General features: G+C 36.0%; 1 protein-coding gene across 1 annotated transcript; it reads right to left on the bottom strand.

Moving 5' to 3' along the window:
- Positions 1-4,967: 4,967 nt before the first annotated feature.
- Positions 4,968-19,120, bottom strand: LOC111713341 (zinc finger protein Xfin; the record flags this gene model as incomplete). The annotated part of the gene is given in 4 exon segments (XM_023488192.1): positions 4,968-5,850; positions 6,250-6,468; positions 15,834-16,080; positions 18,700-19,120. Coding segments are annotated over 4 exon segments (1,614 nt in total), but the record flags the coding sequence as incomplete, so codon positions are not given.
- Positions 19,121-19,138: the final 18 nt, after the last annotated feature.

The raw sequence follows: 19,138 nt of genomic DNA, 5'->3' as shown, positions 1-19,138 counted from the left end.
AGTTCTTCTCTTCTTACCATCTTTACTCAGGGTTCTTTCTTCATGTAATAATTAGTTCTTCTCTTCTTTCCATCTTTACTCAGGGTTCTTTTTCTCTTCATGTAATTATCAGTTTTGTATCAAGGATGCTACGCACATTCAGTTCGATATCAGCCTAAACTTCCTTTCATTTTTGCGAGCACTCCCTTTAAAAGCTTACTTGAAAACGATGCACATCCCTAGCTTGCGCCTACTTTTGGAATTTTATCTTATCTTTTATCGAGGAATTAGGAAAAAATTCAGAAACTTTTAATATTGTTTTATCAACAGGTTTTAATCACAAGAAAGGAATAACAGTAACACCCCCCCCCCCTTCCCTTTTCATATTCTAAATACAGTCAGCATGGCTGGTTAATTGATTGATTGATTGATGGATTGACATATATCCAGTTACCAGATGGTTTTATTTAATTATATAAGTTGTAAACATTATACTCACTTGGTTGGAAGGGGAGAGGGAGGAGATGGGATAAATGAGGGAAAGAAGGGAAAGAAGGGGAAGAAGTGGAAGTTATTGAGAAGGAAAAAGGCGAAGGAGGGGAAGAAGTTGAAGAAGAAGGAGGGAAAGGAGAGAAAGGAGGGGAAGGAGGGAAATAAGGGGAAGGAGTGGAAGTTATTGAGAAGAGAAGAAGGTGAAGGAGGCGAAGGAGGGGAAAGAGCGTAGAAGGGGAAGGAAAGAGTGTAGGAAGTCAAGGGGGAGTGGAAGTGAAAAAGGGAATAATTAATTTAATTCTAAATATTTTACGTACACAATCCGGGACTTTATCTGATCGTACACAATCCGAGACTTTATCTGATCGTACACAATCCGAGACTTAATCTGATCGTACACAATCCAAGACTTTATCTGATCGTACACAATCCGAGACTTTATCTGATCGTACACAATCCGAGACTTTATCTGATCGTACACAATCCGAGACTTTATCTGATCGTACACAATCCGAGACTTTATCTGATCGTACACAATCAGAGACTTTATCTGATCGTACACAATCCGAGACTTTATCTGATCGACCATTTTAAGATAGAGAAATAACGACTCCGCGAGCTGGAAAGATTTCCGCAAATATATGAAAGACGACATTTACAAACTACTTAAAATGCAGAAGAGGCCTTTGAATAGATGTTTACACTGTACAGTGTAAATAATCATTAACCACAAGGAGAAGAAACAATTTTTTATTGTTTAGAGTTTTTAAAGGAGTTTTAGGTCGTCAATAAAGGATTATCCTTTGTGGGCAACCAAATATTCATGCTTAAAGCTGATTGTTTTCTTCAATTTTAGTTTAATAAAAACTGCATCTTTAATTTTAGTTTAAAAATTATTAATTTGATCATTTTTAGTTCTTTACAAACTTTGAAATGCTAAAAACACAATATCATATTTCTCCAGTATTTAAATATATTGATTTATTGATTGTTTATAGATTAAACACGCTTGTATTGGCGTGAGTGCAGAGTATCCGCACAAACTGATATTTTTAAACTTGCTCTTATCGATTTTGTGCATTCTACAGTAACAAACATTCTACCATTCTTACGATTCAATTCATTTAATACACAACATAAACACATCCATCCTTAAACTATAGATACATAGTTTTTTCCCCCCCCCCCCCTCCAATATTTTCAGCAATATTTTTATTCTGCACGCAATCCCACACAGAAGATTTACTAATAAGAGAAGTAGCTGTTGCTCAATTAATAGAAATATCAGGCATTATAGGATACAATGAGATGATAAGATCTACTCTGAAATAAGAAGACGACATTAAAATAATAACTTTACGTAATTGATTCAAAAAGCCTTTTTAAATCACAATTATTAAGTTATCTGAATATGTTTTCACACTGCTCAATCTGTGTCTCCATGTTTAATGGGCTTTATTAAAAGTCTTAAAAGACTTGAGTCTTAAAGTCGTCTTTCTATCCAGAATTTTCTGGTTCTCACTGTATTCTTCGTGGTCGAATGCAAACTTCCCTTTTCTAGTGTATCCAATTGTCCTGAGTTGGGATCTCCTAAAATGTCGTCTTCTCCAGAATACCTTCGTATTATGTAACATCTAAGGAATAGGATCCCATCCCGCTCATCTCACCAAAAGAAAACTGACCTGCGTTTTTTCTGACCTAATGGTTTTCCGACTTAAATTTTTTATAACTCAATGTTAGATTAGGTATATGCTGGTGTAAAATGTAAACCTTTGAAATTTGAAATTGCTGGAGTTGGGGGATGTAGATGTAGATGGGGGCATATAAACGTAGTCATAATGGGGCATTACATTCAAATCCGTAAAAACTACACGAGAATAAGTTCGAAAACCTAATATGTCGGATTGCTGTAGGTCAGTTTTCATATCATAGTTTAACGGTGTCTATTGTTTTTTCATGTTCTGAAATTATCTTCAAAGTTTCTGAACCAAAATTAATTGAAAAGGAGGACATTTTTATTTCTTTTATTTTGACAAATAAATACTCGTTGCTATAAGGACATTTTATGAAAATGGTAAAAGACTGTAAAGATTTGTCTTTAATGTTTCCGCAAGATGAACAGTGAAGACGGACAAGTTCACTTTGTTTGTATACTGCAATTTTCTTGTTTTATTAAGACCGTATGCAGTCAAAACATAAACAAACAAAATGTGAACATAGCAGACGAAACTCTTACAGATTGCAGCTTTCTCAGTAGGTATCACTATACAAATAATTATTTGAAAAGACGATATCGAATTCGTACTGAATTCCCATGTTTATTGGGACACCCTGTATAGCGCAACGTAAAATAAAATACAGGGAGGATGGAAATTGCCCCCAATGCACCCAGCCTTTGCAGTGTTAACGCATTATATAATCTTTTAATCTTTTAATTATTACAGGCATTAATGGAATCTAAAGTTTCTTGATTTAAATGAATATACGAATGTTTAAATGTAAAGTTTGAATGAAGGATTCAGGATTTCATGTTTTAATCTTTCCTCGTGTCCATTCGTATAATCCGGAAACCGCGAGGGGGGGGGGGGGGGGGGATAAATTTCTTTGTCTTAATTTTAAATTTTTAATTTAATGTTTTACATTTGTTTTCACGTTTATTTTTGTATTGCCGAATATTTTTGAAGAATAATATCCCCTGGTTCACATCATAGCAGTGGCAGATGTTTTAATTTGATTATCTTAGATGTAAACATTACAGTGTACTGCACACACAACACACACAACAACTGTTAGTTTTCCTAAATATGTTCAGCACGTCGTTTATTAAATGATTTATAATCCATTTATTTCAATAAAAGGGATCGTTCACAACTGTTCTCCTGGGATAGAGAGACAGTCACAAACTAGGAAGTGTACTATGATAGATCTTAATAAGATGGAAGAAAGATACCAAGAATTCAAAGGATTTGTTGAGATCTTCTGAAAAATACAAATCATACTATCTATATAGGCCTAAACTCTACTCTATCTTGAATCCTACTCCACTATAGCCTTGACTATAATTCTCTCTAACCTTAAACCTCATCTTCTCCGTCCCGAGCCCAACTCTTCATAAACCTAAACCCTGCTCTTCTCTATCCTGAACCCTACTCTTCTCTAACCTGAACCCTGCTCTTCTATATCCTGAACTCTACTCTTCTCTAACCTGAACCCTGCTTTTCATAAACCTGAACCCTGCTCTTCTCTAACCTGAACCCTGCTCTTCATAAACCTGAACCCTGCTCTTCTCTAACCTGAACCCTGCTCTTCATAAACCTGAACCCTGCTCTTCTCTAACCTGAACCCTGCTCTTCATAAACCTGAACCCTGCTCTTCTCTAACCTGAACCCTGCTCTTCATAAACCTGAACCCTGCTCTTCTCTAACCTGAACCCTGCTCTTCATAAACCTGAACCCTGCTCTTCTCTAACCTGAACCCTGCTCTTCATAAACCTGAACCCTGCTCTTCTCTAACCTGAACCCTACTCTTCTCTAGCCTGAACCCTACTCTTCTCTAACCTGAACCCTGCTCTTCTCTAACCTGAACCCTACTCTTCTCTAACCTGAACACTATTCTTCTATTACATGAACCCTACTCTTCTCTAACCTGAATCCTACTCTTCTCTAACCAGAACCCTACTCTTCTCTAACCTGTACCCTACTTTTCTCTAACCTGAACCCTACTCTTCTCTAGCCTGATCACTATTCTTCTATTACATGAACCCTACTCTTCTCTAACCTGAACCCTACTCTTCTCTAACCTGAACCCTACTCTTCTTTAACCTGTACCCTACTCTTCTCTAACCTGTACCCTAATCTTCTCTAACCTGGACCCTACTCTTCTCTAACCTGAACTATACTCCTCTCTAACCTAAACCATACTCTTCTCTAACCTGAACCCTACTCTTCTCTAACCTGTACCCTAATCTTCTCTAACCTGAACACTACTCTTCTATTACATGAGCCCTACTCTTCTCTAACCTGTACCCTATTCTTCTCTAACCTGAACTATACTCCTCTCTAACCCTAAACCTAATCTTCTCTGACCTTATTCCAATTCCTCTCTAACATGAGCCCTACTCTTCTCTAACCTGAACCCTTCAGGTTTACAGAATTTCATGTGACCCGATATTTATTACATACTTTACTTGTCTGTTAGTTGTATCCAATCAATAAAAACGGACAAACCGATCGAGCCCAATATTTTTGAGGCAACTTATATGACCCCAGGGAAGGTTGTTTCATGGATGATCAGAATTTAAAAAATCTAAAAAGCGCCTTGGAAGCCTTGCATCTTCTATATCTCAAAATTTTAAAAATTCTCTCCGAAATCACGCAACCTCTCAAAATATATTACGAGAACGATTCTTTAATCTCAGAACACACCACTTTAACAATTTTGATTAAAACATTGTATTTCATTATTATTTATTGCACATTAAATATACAAATATATGTTAACATTTTGACTAGAAAAATAGAGATCGTGAAACATAAAGATGGACTAAGAAGGACACTCAGTTGGAGAATTAATTGGGAAACTATTAATTTCTTACATTTGCAGTACACATAAACAATGAAAAGAATAATAATTATGATGAAATATTAGGATATTTACAAGCGGTGAACTGAATACTCGTGTTTAGTTAAACAAGATTCGTCAGAAAAGGATTTGATGCAGTAGTTACATGGAAACATTTTCTTCATGTGGGTCTTCATGTGTGCTCTCAAGTTGGATCTGTCTGCAAACCGTTTCCCGCATTGAGCACATCCAAAAGGTTTATCTCCGGTGTGACTTCTCATGTGTCCTTGTAGAAGCCAGGGTCTGGAGAATCCTTTTCCACAAATATCACATTTATGTGAGAGATTGTGGGTTAGAATATGCATTGAAAGAGCAGGAGTGCTGACATATTTCTTGTTACAAATATGACAAGATTTAGCATTTTCAGGTGTTAGAGCTTTATGGGTTTGTTTGTGTCGTGACAAGTTGGAACTTGATTTAAATACTTTGTTGCATTGAGTACAGGTTAGCTTTGTTTCCCAGTATGCTGAGGAGAAGGAGGAAAAGGAGGGGGACCGGGTAGATGAAGGTGTTGAGCATCTTGAAGAAGAAAAAGACCAGGATGAGTCGGATGCTGACTCCGAACTACAGGGAGAAACTGAACCTGATCTGAAGCCCTCAAACCTCTCCTTGACGGACCCCAGATCCAGGATTGCTTGAGCTGCGAGTAGATCTTGAATATTCCAAAGGGTCTGATATCCTTTCTGGAACTGTTCCATGAGATGTAAAATTTGTTCTGATATTTCCATGTTGCTTGGAACCCTCCTGATGGTGTAAGCCCTACTACCGGAGAAAGCAGTTTGCCCAGAAAATACATTGCGCGCGCCTGAGCTTTCGATGCGCGCGTTGCCGGTGATTTTATTTGGCAGGTGTGCGTGCATCTGACCAACTGTAGCTCAATCCTGTAAACCCCGCCCCAGTCCTCAACCTCAAGTCTGGTCTAACCTAAGCTAAGATATGAGCAAACACACACTATATCCTGTCATCCTAACCTTTTTAATTATACTTTGAACGAACCCTACTCTTCTCTAACCTGAACCCTACTCTTCTATTACATGAAGCATACTCTTCTCTAACCTGAACCCTGCTCTTCATAAACCTGAACACTATTCTTCTATTANCCAACCCTTCCACAACTCCAATCCCCTCCTCTATTCCGAACCCTTCACTGATTCAAACCCTCCTCTATTCTGAACCCTCCTCTGCTGCGAACCCTTCTTTGCCCCGAACCCTCCACTGCTCTGAACCCTTCTCTGCTCCGAACCCTCCTCTGCTCCGAACCCTCCTCTGCTCCGAACCCTCCTCCTGCTCCGAACCCTATCGTATATTGGTTGAAGCTTGGTGTTGATTACTCCGCCTGCTGCAGTTTTCTCACACAAATTTGTAAAATCGATTTCTCTGAAAAATCAATTTTATCGATTGCCTTAGCATACTGTATATCAACAGCTTTTATACATGTTGCTATTAAAACTAAAAGGTCCCTGGAATGGACAGGGTTAGTGACAAACAAAAGAATTAATGAATGTTCATCATGAATCATCAAAAGAATTTTTAGCTCCCTTTTTATTCAAAATCATTTTAATTCAACCCTTTCCCGACAAAAGGAATTAACAATCTAGTTTAAGGTAAAAAGTTTAATGTTTGTGGTTAAAAATATACTCTAGTTTCCACGCTAAGTCTTCAGGTTTAAATACCGTGAAAACTGAAAATACTCTTCACAAAATTTGAAAGAAAATCTCCTCATTTTGTTTAGATCAATCTTAGTTGTGCGTTTTTTTTGTAATTTTTTTCCATTTTTTTGTGAGAAATATTTATCTTTTCTTTATTTTCTCACCAACCCGCATGAGAACTAAATTCTTAACATTCTTTAGGTGAGCTCATCATAACCAAGAAATATATAAATTTAGGTGGGTTCATCATAACCAAGAAATATATATATTTAGGTGGGTTCATCATAACCAAGAAATATATATTAAGGTGGGTTCATCATAACCAAGAAATATATAAATTTGCATCTCCTCCCTGTTGTATATGAAAACTGTACTGTACTGCATTTTGTGCGTATCATCAATTTATTTACACGTTGATTCATACAATAAGTAAATATCAAAATAATTGATAATTTCTTGTATTAAAAAAAATTGTAACCATCTAAAAATGGTTGAGGCTAAATTATTAATAGAAATAATTTGTTATTTTATTAAATCGATTTTTACTCATTAAATCAATGGTTTTAGCAGGTGCGCTTCAAACTTCACATTCATCATCAATACTGGCATTCATCCATTCATTTATTATTTCTTCCCTCCATTCATGCATTCATTATCTATCAATCAATGAATAATGCAACGTGTACGACTAAAACTATGTTTAATTCCAGCGTAATTAGCAAGGACCTATAAACAACTAAACAGTTTACACCTGCTTGGTTAGGTTGGGAGGGGGAGTCAGCCTCAGACCAATACTTTTTGAGTTATGTAAAAAAACTACAGGGGGGGAATAGGGTTAAAGGAGCTTTAAACGTAGTTTTAAGTGACCCTCCATTGACAGAGTGGCATGTCCGATTGACAACTGTAGCTTTCTCTGATACAGTATGAATAAGATATCCATGAATTTTTTGTTATCGAAAACTGATTATTTTTAATTGTGGTTTGTCTTCAAAAATGACTCGCACATTTCTAACTTCTGAAAAGATGGAGAAATTATCAGAACTTAAAAATTTTCCAGAAAAAAAGACGATATCTTCCACATAGTTTATAAGATGAGGGGTTTCAAGGTACTGTTGTAAATCGGGCATGCCCCACTTTTTTAAGAAGAAGGGCACTTGAAATTGCGCCGTATGTCCTGCCCTTAAGATGAAAAAGATGAAAAAGATGAAAAAGATGAAAAAAGATGAAAAAAGATGAAAGGATGAAAAAGATGAAAAAGATGAAAAAGATGAAAAAGATGAAAAAGCTCAAAAAGATCAAAAAGATCAAAAAGATCAAAAAGATCAAAAAGATCAAAGGATCAAAAAGATTGAAAACAAGACGAAGGTTGAAAAATTAAATAAGCTGGAAAGAAGAAGGAGATAAAAACTAAAAGGCCGGAAAGTGTCTAGAGATATCAAAATTGTTTAAAGCTTTTTATGAATAAAAACAATAAAATGTTTTTTTTACTATGCGTACGCGCTTGGGTTCTCTGATTTGTTTACATTTCTAGCTTGTAGACATAATTGAAACGTACTGCGTTTGTACTCCATAAATAAGCATTTGATCATTTGGCATTTGATATTTTGATATTTTTGCTTCCAAAGAGTGGGTTATATAATACCGCGTCTTGAAACAATGGGTTGATCAGCTAATGATTCGATTAAACCGGAAGGAGAGGGGATGAATGAGAAGAGAACGGGTTCGGATTATAAAGATTTAGTTTTGTTTAACAAATCATATTCATTGTTTTAACCCTAAAGGGTGGCTAGGGTTAACAAGATGGGAGATGATAATGCCTATGGAAGAAGGGGGGGGTCGGAAGTATGAGAGGATGAGGATTGCAGGATGAAAAGCAGGAAGGATGAGAGGAGGGGAGGTGGGGAGCCCGGAAGGATAAGATCGAATGACAATGGTTGCAGGGTTTACGTAGAGGATCAAACTATAGGATAGGTTGGAGTTTAGGTTCACATCAATACCAAACATTCTCAGGGGGCAGATAGATAGATAGATAGATAGATAGATAGATAGATAGATTTAGGAGAAGACTATTCGAAGGCATCGTGTAAAATTTGGTTTTTATTGGAGAAACCACATGCTTGCACAACTTCAATATAATATGGATACTTTCAAATTTAATTAAATTACCCCGCTCCCCATCCAAACTTTTAATTCATTCATCCACCATATATAGAGCTAGGGGTGTCTTAATGAAAATAAGGTATACAGTGCATAATTTTTTCGGAATAATATTCGGCACGGTTGTAGGTTATGGGGTTTGAATTAACCTTCCCCCCTCATTAGTCCTATTTGTGGGAACCCCCCCCCCCCCTCCCCAAAGAGAAGAAAACCACCCACCCCTTTTCATCCTGTCTCGTAAAGATCTGGTTAATTATACGTATACATATTCGTATATCCGAAGACCACCTTTTCTATAACCTTACCCCGACTAATCTTAATTTTATCCTTAAACCTAATTCAGTATCAAATCCTAAATGCTAATACTCTACATCTTTCTGCCTGCAATTTTGAATTTTAACATTTGTAATCAAATAAATGAATCGAGTCTTTAGCCACGAACTTTGATTTTATAATCCATATATCTTTGCAACCAACATCGTAGACCTTAGACGTTTAATACTAGGAATTCTATGATGCATAAAATAATTTAAGTTTGAAATATCAAAGGTTTGAGATTCTCCTTCACTTTCCTCATGCTTGGAGCTTTAAAATCAAAAAAACAGAAGCTACGAGGTCAAGAAGTCGTACTAGTAATGTTGCATGAAGTTGAACTTTTCCCTCTGGAGTGTGCTTTGTATTAGGGTTTTATAGTTTGCATCATTTTCCCAAATATTTGATTTCAGCTAGCTTGGTTTTCTATATCATATAGGCATTGTTTTGCCAAATATTTGGTTTCAGCTAGTTTGGTTTTCTATATCATAAAGGCATTGTTTTCCCAAATATTTGGTTTCAGCTAGTTTGGTTTTCTATATCATATAGGCATTGTTTTGCCAGCTATTTGGTTTCAGCTAGTTTGGTTTTCTATATCATAAAGGCATTGTTTTGCCAGCTATTTGGTTTCAGCTAGTTTGGTTTTCTACATCATAAAGGCATTGTTTTGCCAACCTTTTGGTTTCAGCTAGTTTGGTTTTCTATATCAAAAAGGCATTGTTTTGCCAGCTATTTGGTTTCAGCTAGTTTGGTTTTCTTCATCATATAGGCATTGTTTTGCCAGCTATTTGTTTTTTAAATAACTAAGTTACTATACTTAAACACAAAGGTTGGGTTTTAAACAGCTAGATTTTTAAGATGAAATAATTTGGTTTTTTTAAAAAAATTTTACTTAGTTTTTAACACAAAGTAAAAGCGCTTCGCGTTTTACTGAACGCCAGTTTGGTTTCCAAAAGATAGTTTGGTCTGGCCCGATGATAGTTTGGTCTGGCCCGATGATAGTTTGGTTAACAATTAGAAGTTTAACATTCAAAAAACAAGTTTGGTTTTCTGAATGTATATTAGCTCAGATCATTGGCATCTATTCTTTTCCAATCAATTTGTTGTTTTTTTTTTCACGAAAAATTCAACAAATTGACGAATTTTATTTTCAAATTTTGGCATTCTCGAATCAAACATTTATTTCAAATTCATTCATTGTTTATTAATAATTTTAACGACAATAAACATCCCTCTGCACCCTTTGTGCGCTGCAGATAATAACATTGCGCGCACGCACCTGCTACATACACGCATACTTTACGCGCTTCCAGCATCCCCTCTAATCTCAGATACAGGAAGTAAGGAAGTAGAATCGGAGGAAGGAAAAGGGGGAGGGGAGGGTGTAAAATGGTAGGGGGCATTAGGAGAGTGGGGATGGGGAAGGGATCTTCCCAATTAAATCACTGAGTTGATGCTGACACACCCTTCAGAGGAAATCCTTCCTCGCATTCCTTTCCACATTCATGATTAACCAGTGCCCACCATTAACTAGTTCCTAGCAACCAAACATTATATATAGTATCCTTCCTACCCCTAATATCCTCCTATCCTCCTATCCTCCTATCCTCCTATCCTCCTATCCTCCTATTCTCCTATCCTTCTATCCTCCTATCCTTCTATCCTCCTAACCTCCTATCTTTCTATCCTCCTATCCTTCTATCCTCCTATCCTCCTATCCTCCTATCCTCCTATCCTCCTATCCTCCTATCCTCCTATCCTCCTATCCTCCTATCCTTCCATCCTTCTATCCTCCTATCCTTCTATCCTCCTATCCTTCCTACCCTCCTACCCTCCTATCCTCCCATCCTCCTACCCTCCTACCCTTCCTACCCATCTACCATCACATCCTCCTATCCTTCTATCCTCTTATCCTCCTACCCATCTACCCATCTACCCTCGTCCCTCCTATCCTTCTATGCTCCTATCCTCCTATCCTACTACCTATCTACCCTCTTCCCTCCTACCCTCCCATCCTCTAATCCTACTATTCATCTACCCTCGTCCCTCCTATTCTCCTATCCTCCGTATCCTCCTATCCTTCTATCTTCCTATCCTTCTATCCTCCTATCCTCCTTTCCTTCTATCCTCCTATCCTTCTATCCTCCTATCCTCCTATCCTCCTACTCCTATCCTCCTATCCTCCTTTCCTCCAATCCTACTATCCTCCTATCCTCCTTTCCTCCTATCCTCCTATCCTCCCACCCTCCTATCCTCCTATCCTCCTATCCTCCTATCCTCCTACTCCTATCCTCCTATCCTCCTATCCGTCTATCCTCCTATCCTTCAATCCTTCTATCCTCCTATCCTTCTATCCTCCTATCCTCCTATCCTTCTATCCTCCTATCCACCTATCCTCCTATCCTCCTATCATCCTATCCTCCTATCCTCCTATCCTTCTATCCTCCTATCCTCCTATCCTCCTATCCTCCTATCCTTCTATCCTCCTATCCTTCTATCCTCCTATCCTCCTATCCTTCTATCCTCCTATCCTTCTATCCTCCTATCCTCCTATCCTCCTATCCTCCTATCCTCCTATCCTTCTATCCTCCTATCCTTATATCCTTCTATCCTCCTATCCTTCTATCCTCCTATCCTCCTATCCCTCCTACCCTCCTATCCTCCTATCCTCCTACCATCCTACCCTTCCTGCCCATCTACCATCATATCCTCCTATCCTTCTATCCTCTTATCCTCCTACCCATCTACCCATCTACCCTCGTCCCTCCCATCCTTCTATGCTCCTATCCTCCTATCCTCATATCCTCCTATCCTCCTATCCTCCTATCCTCCTATCCTCCTATCCTCCTATCCTCCTAGCCTCCTATCCTCCTACCTTCCGAACCGGCCCTCTCTCCCTACCTCCGACAAATGTATATTCACTAAAAACCTTCCTAGCAACAGTTAGTCTTTAGAATTTCTCATATACAGCTTTTTTCAACTTACAAAGTCAAAAACACCCTTTCTTATTTTCCATACTATAAATAGTCACTATCCCCCCCACCCATTCCCCCCGTTAGAAGTTCCCCGTATATTCCGGGTTATGAGAGTTAAAGTTGTGGTCAAATATTGACATGGGAGAAACATTCGTGGTTTCGATTATAATATAAACATACCTAGCTATGTTTGACGAAACCAAACCATATTAGACCAGACCAAACCAAACCATATTATACCAAACCATATATGAACTACAAATTTCAGTCTAAACTATTTCTGACCAAACAATATCAGACCAAACTATATCATCAGACTTTACCAGATGAAAATAAACTAAATAAAACCAGACTTAATCATTGAAAACCAAACCAAACCTTTCCAGACCAAACCAAGCCATATCAGACTTAAGTTAGTCAAAACAAACAAAATTCTTTTAGTCATAATGTCCATAAGATTTGTATAAGTTCTTTAAATTATTAAAATATTTTTGTACTTTTTGTCATTTATATATATCCATTTTGAATATTTAAGTCACAGTTAAATGCTGATGATAAAACTATTCTCATTTAAATCAACAATTCCGAAATAATGATTTTAAAAACATTAATTTAAAGAAACACGACATAAAACTATTTTTCAATGCAAATTAATTATGTTAATCATTAGAATACATTTGCTTGTTTATTTGAATATTTATATGTATTTGAATTGTATTTCTGAAAATTAACATTTTTTAATAAAAAATAAAAGTTGATTTCAATACTGACCATATTTTATTGTGCTAAATAGAAAGTTTTTAATATCAGAAACGGCTTGGCTTGGTTAAATAGTTTAAGTATTTTATTCTCTTTCTACAATATCGTTCCAGCCCAGTGAAACTACGGTAAATCAAGAACCAAACTTTAGTTTTAACCTTCAACATTTTTAGCTGTGATTAACACATGATTCAGTATTATATCCCCTTCTTCCCTCCCCCCTTTACATAGTCCTTTATCCCCCATCCCAATCCCCCCCTATACTTATTGTAGCAGATCCCCCCTACCATCCAGCCGTGACTACATCTTTTCTACTATTTATATATCAACTTAGCAATCTATATAATTCATCAACTGGAGCACTGGATCAGCTAAAAGGGAATAACGGGATTTTCAAACTTTAAACTATGAAAGGGACTGTGGTATGGTAATTAACTCTCTTTTTACAGAGGAGGAGGCCCGATTCATAACGGTACTTTTTAAATCTTTATTTGATTAATAATGTGAAAATCATCGTTGTTATTTAGTTTGTTAAGTGTTTACTTTTTTGACAAGATCCTCCATTGTTTCTGTTGCAAAAATCCGCTAGTTACTTTTATAAAGGAACCACAACTTAAAGTAATCAATTTTTTAAGTGAAAAAACGGATATCTTCTTAATTTTAAAAAGCTTAATACAAAAACATTTGATTTTATTAAAAATTTAGAAGTTAGAAAACTACAAGAATATAAATAATATAGCGTTGCCGGGTCCTTCCAAACCTTTCAACCTTCTCTCAACCTTTACCTAACATTCTCCCAATATTCTCTCAACCTTTACCTAACATTCTCCCAACCTTCTCTCAACCTTTACCTAACATTCTCCCAATCTTCTCTCATCTCCTGATCTCCTGACACTGTATACAGGTGCGAACAGATATAAACCCAGCATCCATCTTTCCAACCATTCATCTTTTTATCTATCCTTCTATCTATCTATCCTTCTTTCCATCCTTCCAACCATTCATCTTTCTATCTGTCCTTCTATCTATCTATCCCATTTATCCATTCATCCTTCTACCCTTCTATCCGGCCTACTTTCATCCATCCTTCCATTCATTCATCTATCTATCTATCCTTTTTTAAAGCCATCATATATTTAGCTTCTATCCTTCCATCTATCTATCCCTTCATCATACCTAATATTTTTCTCTCCATTCGATTCATTCAATAAATCTTCTATCCTTCTCCATTCATCAGTCATATCTTATATTCTTCTCTTCATTCCATTCATCCACTTACATCATCTAATTTTTCTTCCACTCATCCTTTCATCCACCATTTTCATTCAATTTTCATTCAAACTCCAGAATCTATTTACTGTTGTCTCTTAAGATGAATCCTACCCTTACCATCAAACACCTTTTCGTCAATAAATTAATTAATTCCGTTAAATGGATCTTTTTATTTCTATCAAATTATTCTATTATAAAACTTGTATTGCATATTAATCCTTAAACGTTTTTCTTTATATCTTATCTATCTCATAAATATTTCTATATTTCAATCTATTTACTAACTTGTTTTTATATATTAATATCAACCTCTCTTTCTATACAGATATAAGTCTTTACACCAACTTGTTTTCTATAAAGGAATTGAGTCTTTGCCACAAACTTAAATTTTCTAATCCCCATATCTTTGCAACCGGATAGTGTAAACCTTTGATAATTCATTCATAGATTATTTGATCCAACAGAGTTCATAGTTTGAATTATCTAAGCTCAATGACATTGGGTTGCAAAGATATAGGGATTAGAAAATAAGAGTTTGTGACAAAGACTCAATTCCTTTATCTTTCCAGTCACCCTTCTCTCTATCTATTTATCTATCTAACCTTCCTGTTAACCCTTGAACAAGATGTAAAACTAAAAGTATAAAACAGGATGCTCAAAACATGCAACAATTTCCCACCTAAATATATTGTTAGACAATCCCCTCCTCCGACTCCCCTCAGCCCCAAATTGCTCAATCAATATTTCATCCTCTAAAAATTTAATTGTTAAGAAAGAAATTTAAGAAAATGTCTCTATGAGTGAGAAAATTTAAGAACATGTCTCTATGATTGAGAAAATTTAAGAACATGTCTCTATGATTGAGAAAATTTAAGAACAGAATTCTAAGTACATAGGGTTGCAAAGATTAGAGAATTAAAGTTTGTGGCAAAGACTTAATTCCTTTATAAGACAATAAAGGGTTTTATCCCATATTAGGTTATTGGCCCTGCATTAGTGTCAATAAACTTTATGCAAAGCTACATAGAACGGAAGGAAAGGTTTGATTAGGGGTCAAGTCGTGTGACCGACAAAACCATTATAGTATTAATCCCAACCACACCTTTATACAAACCTACACTGTACTCTAATCCTCAAATTTGTCACCCCCCCTTTCCTATTTTTGTATAAAGTCTATGCATAATACCCCCCCCCCTCTTTCCTTTCAGGTCTCATGAATGTGAACTATTGCATTGGTAGAGCCAGTGGTTTATTGAGGGGGGGGGGGGAAGCAGAACCGGAAAGGGTGGTTGGTTCACAGGCATAGGCACTAGGCAGGTCAACTTAGTTCTATGTGGGAATTTCTGGGGAATAGAAGAGAGGAAGGGGGGGGGGGGTTTCCGTAGTATGGAAAGGGGGGCGGGTTGTAAATAGTTTTTTTCTCATGGATATTAGCGCGCGGTAACTACACAAGTTATTTTTGGACAATATTATTGAAATAGTTTCGCTCTTATATAGGTTTTGCAATAGTGACAGATTTACAATAAACCATTGAAAGTTAGAATTAGATGTAGATTCTTTAGATTTTTTCACTTATTATAACTAAAATTTTAAAGAGTTCCATGGAATATGAAGTTACGGAGTTAAACTGGAGTTGGAATAAAGTTGGAACGGAGTTGGAACGGATTTGGAACGGAGTTGGAACGGAATTGGAACGGAGTTGGAACAGAGTTGGAACGAAGTTGGAACGGAGTTGGAACGGAGTTGGAACGGAGTTGGAACGGAGTTGGAACGGAGTTGGAACGGAGTTGGTACGGGGTTGGAACAGAGTTGGAACGGATACCGAAGGGTTGTGTAAAGTATGGCAGGACGGAACCCCCTGGGATCTATTCAAAATTAAACCCTTCCGGAGATATTTCACTAGTTTAATCCCTAGTTCTAGTTTTAAACCCAGGATATAGAAGATTTAAACAAACTTGAAATATTGAAATATTTAGCATTTTGTCACACGGGAGCAGATATAGTACATATAGAATAAATAATTCATTTATTTACTTATTTATCAAATAAGCTCCAATAAATAGAAGTAGTTATTGCTTTTTGTTAAAATGTGCTAAATATAGTTAGTTTAATTAATGGCATTTTTCTACCTCTTCTCTCATAAACTAACATCATAATGATTTCCACAAAATATCTCAAACTTAAAACGTCCTAGTAGCATGGATATTAAATATGCATTTAGAGATTTAGTTGTTGGAAATAAAGGCCTGCGCGGTAATACAAAGCATCTAAGTTGGAAGAATTATGCATTAAAGGATATAATCAAGGCTGTAATGCAAGGAAAGTTAATTGCTGTCGCGTATACTCTGCGTACATACTGAAACCAGTTCTCTCTGGGCGGAATTTGTAAACAAGAATAGATGCATCAGTGTTCGTTTAGTATCCGAGGAGGTTAAAAGCATTAAATTTTGATAATTTTGATAATTCACATAATAGTTTCCTATGACCAGAATATTTCATTGATTTTTTTATGTGAAAGATGGATCCCATGTCAGGCTTCGACATCCGTCTTGTGTTAACATTAGCACCCAGAGACAGTAAACTGCAGTATAAAAGATGCGTACACTTCTAAAATAACTTTCCTTGCATTACATCCTTGGATATAATCTAGAATAGATACATAACAAAGTATACATGGATATAATCTAGAATGGATACATAACGAAGTATATTGGATATAATCTAGAATAGATACATAACAAAGTATATTGGATATAATTTAGAATAGATACATAACAAAGTATATTGGATAAGACTAAATGGTTTATCCTTGACTAAGATTAATCCTTGTTTCTCCAGTATTAGAAGGGTGTATGCTCTATATTTGTATAGGCAAGCAGGCTTAATAATTCAACTTCCGGTTTAGGCTAATTCAGTTTCCGGTTACAGACCTGTCAGTGAAACAATTGAAAACAAATGAAACCAAGTAAAAGGCACGTGGGTTTGGTTTAGGATAGGGTTGGGGGGGGGGGATTTCCGAGGATTTAGTGACTTAATGGTTTAGAAGTAGGATGGGTGCATGGTCCAAATCTTCCAAGAGAAAGGTGAGTAAAGAGAGTTTAAAGAGTTATGCCAGAAAGAGAGTAAAGAGAGTAAAGAGAGTAAAGATAGTAAAGAGAGAAAAGAGAGAAAAGAAAAAAATGCTAGTAAAGAGAGCAAAGAGAGTAAAGAGCGTCGTAAAGAGAGAAAAGAGAGTAAAGAGAGTAAAGAGAGTAAAGAGAGAAAAGAGAGTAAAGAGAGTAAAGAGATTGAGTAAGAGAGTAGATCAGAGAGTAATTGAATAGAGTAAAAATATAAAAAACAGTAAAAGGAGTAAATAAATAAAAGATTGTAAAGAGTGTTATTAGTAAAAAAATGTAATTTTTGCATGCTTTCAACCACAATTCTTTTTTTCTGAGGATTTCTTGATAAAAGATGAATTAGTTCATACAATCCTTTAACTCAACCAAACAAGTTTGTTTTTCTCATGAAAAATGAAACAGAGGTCGCAAAAGTCGAATCATTAATACTGGATAAATGGACCTAAAGCTGAAGTTGCGATAAAAGCTGAAAGTTTTAAGGTTCTGGTTCATTTTACAACATTATTCATGTTTTTAATTTAGTGTGATGTGAGACTTGAAAATCTGAATAATTAGAAGGACTTAATTGATATATAAATATAAATTAACCAATTCTATTCAGGATCTGAATTCTTAATCTATTCACTTATTTTGCATACAAACTAAATCATAATCATTTCTCAAGTGAAGCATTAAAATTGTGTTAATACTTGAAATTCAGGGCGCTACATGTAGCTCTATCTTTAACTATATTACGTCTACAGTTTCTTTATATGATGGATATATGTCATATCCATCATATCCATCATATCCATCATATCCATCATATCCATCATATCCATCAATTCCATCATATCCATCATATCCATTCATATCCATCATATCCGTCATATCCATCATATCCATCATATCCCTTCATATCCATCCATATCCATCATATCCATCATATCCATCATATCCATTCATATCCATCATATCCATCATATCCATCATATCCCTTCATATCCATCATATCCCTCATATCCATCATATCCATCATATCCATCATATCCATTCATATCCATCATATCCATCATATCCCTTCATATCCATCATATCCCTTCATATCCATTCATATCCATCATATCCCTTCATATCCATCATATCCCTTCATATCCATCTCTCAAAATTAGTATTTTTTATTAAATATTTATTTTTCTTTGTAATAATATAAATTACATGACTAGCAAAATACTGCTTTGGTTTTGGTTCTGTGATGACTAAATATACTCTCCGTTGACCATAACTAAATGGTTTACAATTATTTACATATATACATGTTTGAAATGTAAAAAAAATATTTCATATGGAAAAATATACAATTTATACAAAGTTAGTCCAATGATTATATCTGTGAGCAATGGAATGCAGTTGAATGTTTGATTAGTTTGGATTGAGAACTGAATTTTTGGGGACAGCGATGGCAGAGATATGTTTTCAAATGGGTTTGCATGTGTGCTCTCAAGTTGGATCTGTCTGCAAACTTTTTCCCGCATTGAGCACATCCAAAAGGTTTGTCTCCGGTGTGACTTCTCATGTGTCCTTGTAGAAGCCAGGGTCTGGAGAATCCTTTTCCACAAATATCACATTTATGTGAGAGATTGTGGGTTAGAATATGCATTGAAAGAGCAGGAGTGCTGACATATTTCTTGTTACAAATATGACAAGATTTAGCATTTTCAGGTGTTAGAGCTTTATGGGTTTGTTTGTGTCGTGACAAGTTGGAACTTGTGGCAAAATGTTTTCCACATTCTGCACATTGATACTTGTCTGTTGACGAACTTTT

Source organism: Eurytemora carolleeae, unplaced genomic scaffold (genome assembly GCF_000591075.1).
Source record: "Eurytemora carolleeae unplaced genomic scaffold, Eaff_2.0 scaffold1400, whole genome shotgun sequence".
NCBI lineage: Eukaryota > Metazoa > Arthropoda > Copepoda > Calanoida > Temoridae > Eurytemora > Eurytemora carolleeae.
Note: the sequence above shows the minus strand (reverse complement) of the source record. Positions and strands in the feature narration are given on the sequence as shown.